The sequence below is a fragment of the Carlito syrichta genome, unplaced genomic scaffold, assembly GCF_000164805.1.
Source record: "Carlito syrichta isolate Samal-C Ts95f unplaced genomic scaffold, Tarsius_syrichta-2.0.1 Scaffold308119, whole genome shotgun sequence".
NCBI classification, from domain to species: Eukaryota; Metazoa; Chordata; class Mammalia; order Primates; family Tarsiidae; genus Carlito; species Carlito syrichta.
Window position 1 is genome coordinate 1,563,363 of NW_007252215.1, and position 7,468 is coordinate 1,570,830.

General features: G+C 41.8%; 1 protein-coding gene across 1 annotated transcript in view; it reads left to right on the forward strand.

Annotated features, from left to right (window-relative positions):
• Positions 1-6,291, forward strand: part of HSD17B2 (hydroxysteroid 17-beta dehydrogenase 2) — a gene marked incomplete at its 3' end in the record, with an annotated part of 58,601 nt that extends 52,310 nt beyond the window's left edge. Inside the window, exon 4 of the mRNA XM_008064985.2 lies at positions 6,091-6,291. Coding sequence (XP_008063176.2) covers positions 6,091-6,291 — 201 coding nt within the window. The remainder of the gene's footprint in view (positions 1-6,090) is intronic.
• Positions 6,292-7,468: the final 1,177 nt, after the last annotated feature.

Below are 7,468 nucleotides of genomic sequence, written 5' to 3' on the forward strand. Positions count from 1 at the left end.
AAATCTCTCAGGAGGGTAGATCTCATGTTAAGTGTTCTTATAATGATAAAATTTAAATTTAAATAAAAATAGAGAATCGAACTGGACAGACAATGAAGGGGTGCCTAAGGTAAGGAAGGGAGAAAGCTTTGAGACACTGTGATTCTTAGTCAGCAAGCCTTGAACACCTACACTTATTTTGTCTTAGGCCATCAGGGATCTTAAACACCAATATAAAACCTTAACAGCAAGACTGGATCTGTGAGGTTGAACTTCACAATACTGCCATTTTGTGGGTAAGAAGCGATCTAATATTGTAAATTTAGCGAGGTTTAACGTAATACAAAAGATAAATATATCTTAAATGTTTGATCCAAAGCATATTTTTTGCTTAGGCTGTTAATGTGGGATATGATCTATTCCCACCACACTTAATATGTCATAATCATTGTCTCAGGCTGTTTTGTACTGATATAACAGAATGCCACAGACTGGGTAATTTATAATAAATAGAAATTTATTGGCTAGACTGAGAAGTCCAAGATTGAGGGACTGCATCTAATGAGGGTTTTCTTGCTGCCTCATTCCATGATAGAAGAGCAAGAGAAGGTGAGAGAGGGAGACAGAGAGAGTAAAAGGGTCCCAACTCCCTCTTTTATGATGAGCCCACTGCAGAGATAATGGCATTAATTCATTCATTCCACCCTCATGGCCTAATCATTTCTCATTAGGCCCCACCTCCCAAATGGTTGCGTGGGGGTTTAAGTTTTCAACATATATGATTTGGGAGAAATATTCAATTCATAGCACTTTCATCATTCATAAGGCAGTACATTATCATGAAAGCTCATGTTCACAAATATGTGATCAAAAAACTAATGTAATAGTTCAAGATTTAACATTCAGAAGATCACTTGGCTTGGTTTTAAGTACAGATTCTGATTCAATGGGTCTAGGGTAGGTCCTAGTAATCCACATAATAAACAAGTGCTGTTGGAGATTCGGAAGCAGATGCACTTAGGACTCTAAGTAACACTGAACATATAGAACCTTTTGGGTTATTAAGGTATTATTGTGGAAAACATGAGTAGCATTAATAATAGGAAGTCTTCATGTGGAGTTTACTTTGTGCCAAGCACTATTCTAATATATCAATTCATTTAACGTTCACAAAAACCATATGATGCACGAACTGTCACTATTGTTAATTTACAGATTAAAGGACATAGACATATAAACATAAAGCAACTTTCCTGAGAACAGGTGGCTAATCAATGACAGAGATGGAATTTGAATGCAGGCAGTGTCAGCTGCAGAATCTGGATCTTAACCACTGCCCTCTGTGAACCTGTCTTGTATCTGGCCAACCTCCATCATCTGTAAAAATCATGGAGAAGTGAGAACTCGGGCTAACCCCAGGTGCCACACAACCGACAGTGTGACATTGAACAAGTTGCTTTAACTTCTCTGGCCTTTCTTAGTAGTAAAAAGAAGGAATTGGATTTCAAGCAGTAAGATATTGTGAAACTATAGATCACTTAAATAAAAGTCAGTTGATCATCTGTGGCAAGAAGGGAATCAATTTAATGAGAGCCTGTTTGATGCCAGACATTGTATTGAAACTATATCAGTTAAGTCTTGGGACTCTTCATTTTAAGTGATAAGGTTAAACCTCAAAATAGCTTAAAACAAAAATGGAAGAGGAATTTATTAGCTCACCAATTGGCTGGGACCAAGTTTTAAGATGATGTCACCATAACTGTCCTCCACCTCCAATCTCCATTTTCTCTTCCAACTCCTTCCCCAGCTGCTTTTCTCCCCTTTTTATCTGCTTACCTTCTCTTATGCTATAGCAAAAACCAGTCCCTGAGAGCTCTAGTCTTCCATTGATAATGGTGTGACAATACACCTAAGTAGCCAGAAATAAGCAATAAAGCCATCTCATCTCTACCATTGTATCAGTTCCCAGGAAGGACTCTAGCTTAATTTGGGTAGCTTTCTCACCCCCAGCCCTATCTCAATGTCGAGGCAATGGTGGATTATGGTTGGCCAGTCTGCTTCTCTTAATGAGAAGGAAAGAACTGGCATGTCTCAAAAGGGAATCACATGGGCCAGATCAGAGTTTTAATAATAATGTGAGAATAATAATTAAAATTGATGTGAACTATTCTAGGTATCTATTTTTTTTTTTTTTTTTGAGTTGGAGTCTCACTCTGTCACCCAGACTGGAGTGCAGTGGCTGCTCCCGGCCACCGCAGCCTCATCCTGCTGGGCTCCGGCGATCCTTCCGCCTCAGCCTTCCAAGTGGCCGGCATTACAGGCATGCACTACCACGCCTGGCTGATTTTTTGATTTATTGTAGAGATGAGGTCTCGCTGCCCAGGTGGGTCTCGAACCCGCGGGCTCAGGCAATCCATTCACCTCAGCCTCCCAAAGGCACGGGATTACAGGCTGAGCCACCGAGCCTGGCTGGTATCTATTTTTCAATACCCATGCTCTTTTTTTAATTGAAATTTTTATTGAAGTAATTGTAGATTTCCCTGAAGTTGTAAGGAATAAGAGATACCTAGTGCATCTTAATGATAAGATTTTACAAAACTATAGTACAGCATATTGACATTGATAACAATCCACCAATCTTATTCTGATTTCCCCAGTTTTACTTATACGTGTGTGTGTGTGTGTGTGTGTGTGTGTGTGTGTGTGTATGTGTGTGTGTGTGTATGTGTGTGTGTTTTGGTTTCAGACAATTTTATCATCCCATGTTCTTTTTAACTATGTTGTGTGGCTTTCAAATGATTGAGGATAGACAGTAAAATTCAAGGCCCAGTTTCATGAAATGCCAAGAAATGACCAATGTCTCTACTAAGATTGCCTTTTAAGAAATCAGACCTAGGTAACGCATCATGGTTCTTGCTATCCATGATCCTTTGTGTGCAGAAATGAGCCCAGTGTTTTATGGGAGTCCAGAAAGGGGCAACTGAAAGCCTATCTGGAAACAAGGGTCTCTCCTAGGGCCATTGCTTTACTAAACTCTGGAGTTGCCACATGCTCTTTGAGCTATGGCCACTGCCATGTTTTCTAAGTTTTGGTCCCCTCTCCTACCTTGAAGAGGTGAATCTCTTCTCTCTCTCTCTCTCTCACTTTCTTTCTAATTTACTTTCTAAATAAACTATATTTTCCAATCAAAAAGAAAAAAGAAAAAAAGAATTTATCCTACTCACAACCAACTCTGGGGTGATGCTGTAGGTCTTCCTTTAAAAAGTTAGCCCTGCTGGGCATGGTGGCTCACACCTGTAATCCCAGCACTTTGGGAGGTCCAGGAGAGAGGATTGCCTGAGCCCACAGGTTTGAGACCAGCCTCAGCAACTTGGCAAGACCTCGTCTCTACAATAAACCAAAAAATTAGCCGGGCATGGTGGCATGTGCCTGTAGTTCCAGCTATTTGGAAGGCTGAGGCGGAAGGATCGCCTGAACCCAGTAGGTTGAGGCTGTGGTGGCCATGCACGTACCACCTGGGCAACAGAGTGAGACTCAAAAAATAAAATAAAATAAAAATAAAAAAATTAGCCTTAATAAATGTTAGATGTAGCTATGAGCTGTTATTTTGTGGTCTTAAAGTCTCATGTTAAACACTTTAAATTTTGGATGGTGTAAGAGTGCAGGCAAAAAAGCTCAGGGCCAGGAAGCTATTCTCCCATGGATGAAGCATGCCTAGTTAGATTGAAAGATACTTTGACAAGGAAAAAGAACTGATTGCAAAGTGCTTGACACCAAGAGGACACAGACAAGCATGTGCAAAACTAGAGACATTTGATTTGGTGAGACTCTCATGGGCTAAGAAACCTGGTGAAACCGAGATATGTGGAAAGATAAGATCAGGAAACACTGGAGTTTCCCTTCCCACCCCTTAATAGTTATTTGAATGTACTGGGGGTTCAGGGCAGAGTAAAATTTCATGAAATCATTCCTGGCTTTTGCCAAGCTGTTCATGGTCTCTTAAAGTACAGTGGCTTCTTCTTTTTTAATTTAAAAAAATTGAGATATAATTGACACATTCTAAATTACTCAGATGTAAGGCATATAATTTGGCAAATGTAGATGTATATATAGGTATAGACGCCTAAGACCATCACCACAATTAAGGCAGTCTATAAGTTTATTATCCTCAAAAGTTTCCTTAACTCCCTTTCTAGGTTCTCCCTGTTTCTCCTCCCCCCCCCCATTAATTTGCTAGAACTCATAACAAAATAGTATAGACTTACACAACAGAAATTTCTTTCTTGAAATTCTGGAGGCTGGAAGTCTGAGATCAGGGTACCAGCATGATCAGGTTCTGGTGAAGGCTCTCTTCCTGTCTTGTAAAGAGCCAAACACTGTGTGTCCATGTGGTGAACAGAGTAAGTTCTCTGGTGTCTCTTCTTAAAAGGACACTAATCTCATCACGAGGGCTCCAACCTTATGACTTAATTACCTCAGAAAGGTTCTATCTCCAAATATTATCACACTAGGGGGTTAGAGCCTCAACATATGAATTTGGGGGGAGGGGCGCAATTCAGTCCACAGCACCCTCACCCTGCAGGTAACCACGGATCTATTTCTGTCACTAGAAATGAGTTTGCATTTTCTAGAATTTTGCACAAATGGAAGCATAACAAAGAGTATGGACTCTTTTTTGTTCAGCTGCTTCCATTCACCCACTCCCATAATTATTTTGAGACATCTATGTTGTTACATATATCAAGTTCATTTCTCTTGATGGTTGAGGTGTGTTCTATCATACGGCGACTGTAGAACAGTTTGTTTATCCATTCACCCAGGTTTCTTTAACCAGGGAAACCTTTGCCTAGACTGGGAGACCTGAGTCATGGGTCCAGTCTTTCTGGGTACCTGTGAAGTCCTCTCAGTACTGTGCTTCACAATGTCAATATCTTCCCACTGAAGATCACCAGGAATACATCTGGATTCATTTCCTAGAGCTGCTGTAATAAATGAGCACATACGGAGTGGCTTCAAACAACAGAAATATATTCTTTTTTTTTTTTTTTTTGAGTTGGAGTCTCACTCTGTCACCCAGACCGCTCCCGGTCACTGTAGCCTCGACCTGCTGGGCTCCAGCGATCCTTCCGCCTCAGCCAGAAATCTATTCTTTCACAGTTCTGGAGGCCAGAAACCTAAATCAAGTACAGGTGGGGCCGTGCTCCTTTTAAAGGCTCCAGGAGAGAATCTATCCTTGCCTCTTTCAGCTTCCAGTGGCCCTGGTGTTCCTTGGCTCGTGGCAGCATAACCCCAATCTGTCTCCGTCTTTACATGGCCTTCTTCCGTATCCTTATGTGTCTTCTCCTTTCCTGTTTCTTATAAGGACACCCGCTATTAGAATTAAGGCCCATCCTAATCCAGGATGATCTTTTCTAGAAATCCTTATCTGAATTACATCTGCAGAGACCATTATTCCAAATAGGTTGCCCCCACTTTCTGGTTTTCTTTGATTCTGCCTTCCGCAGCTTCTTTCTTACAGATGGTCAATGACAAACCCAGTGTAAGGTTCAATCTCACTAACTTCTAAGCTTAATATGATTTAGGTGGGATAAAAAGCATCTGCCCAGCCATAGAATACATCTTTTTCCACACTTTTACAGAAATGCCTCATGATTCCCCATGGTGTCCTCACTGCAACAAGTATTATGCCCAATTTGTTCAACCACAGGAGCTGTAGTGAGTTGAAGAGTAGACCCTCCCCAACAACAACAAAAATAGTTCACCTAGAACCTCAGAATGCAGGTTGATCAGGCTGAAAGGTAAGGGGCTGGTGGATAGATGTTCTCAATCTTACCTAAGTGACATTTTGGTTAGTAGTTGGGCAAGATTGAAACCTTAAATCTGGCTTGTCATTGTGCTAGCTGTGATGGAGGAGCCAAGGAAGACAGAAGCAAATGAAGTCCTGCAATGGGCATGACCAAGAATTCATGCACTCACCTGGACACAGAGGGCCCTTCTTTGCTTTTGTTACTGATACTAGTTCCTGGCATACAGTAGGTGCTGATTAAATATTTATTGAATGAACACATGAAAACATCAGACTTGATTTCTTTTCTCCCATTTTTCCCATAGGAGGGTGCCCAATGGAAAAGCTGGCAGCCTATGGCTCATCAAAGGCGGCTCTGATCATGTTTTCATCCATTATGAGAAAAGAGCTTTCCCAATGGGGAGTGAAAGTCATCGTCATCCTACCTGGAGGCTTCAAAACAAGTAGGTCTCTGAGCTCAGAAGTGCTGAGATGCTCATTCTGGAAGGATCCTGAAGGTTCTCTTGGTCTGATAGAGCACCCGCGGCGTTGTCTAAGATTAACGCAGCTAGACTATTACAGTTATGAAAACAGATTGGATTCAGCAACTACTGACAGTAGGGGAGAGAGCTGAACTCCATTCTGATCTATACAGGAGTGATTTGGACATTTTATAGAGAGAAAGAGCAGGGGGGTGGACACGACTCAGTAGAATCAGACAAGTGAAAAAGGACAAAGTGTTGGTCAGTATCAATGCAATGGGGCCAGCTGTGTCTGTTAGCCAGCAGTTATAAAAGTCAGGAGTCCATCCTCCCACACAGTTTGGGAGATAGAGGTCTTATCCTTCTTGCTGATTCCATTCCAAAGGAATTGCTCTCAGGTCCTTGACATAAATTCTTCTGAGTTGCAAGAGATACGTATTTACAATTGTAAGTTCCTTTTAGTAAATACTTCAAAAAAGGGAACCCAGGGGCCCATCTTCAGAGGTGTGTTGGATAGAACAAATAGTAAAATTTCCTGGTAAGGTAGAATCTTTTCATGCAAGCATTTTAATAAGAAGCTGGTTTCATCCTTGATACAGAGCCTTATGCAGCTAGAAGCTGTGCTACAGTTTGGTCCAGTCTCTTAGTGCAGGGGTTTGGATGGAGTTGTCATGTGTCCAGAGTTCTCCAGTTCTACGTGTTCACCCAGAGGGGTTTGGATTCCTCTTCTAAGAATCCAGGGACAGGCCAGGCTCGGTGGCTCAGTCTATAATCCCAGCACTTTGGGTGAGCGAGGTGAGCGGATTGCCTGAGCCTGTGGGTTCGAGACCAGTCCGGGCAACTTGGAGAGACCTCGTCTCTACAATAAATCAAAAAAATTAGCCAGGCATGGTAGCGTGCACCTGTAGTTCCGGTTACTTGGAAGGCTGAGGCAGAAGGATTGACAGAGCCCAGCAGGTTGATGCTGGGGTGGTCAGGAGTGTGTCACTGCACTCTAGCCTGGTCAAAAAAGTGAGACGCCAACTCGAAAAAAGAAAAAGAAAAAAAAAAAAAGAAAAGAAAAGAAAAGAAAAAGAATTCAGGGACAAGGTTCTTCCATGTATAGCTGCTCCCTTGCTTCCTTCCACAAAGGAACTGAGTTGGCTTATAAGTCTAAGCAAGCAGAGGTCACCTGGGTTAGAACCCAGGACCCCTGATGCCCACTCAGAATAGGAACTTCCTA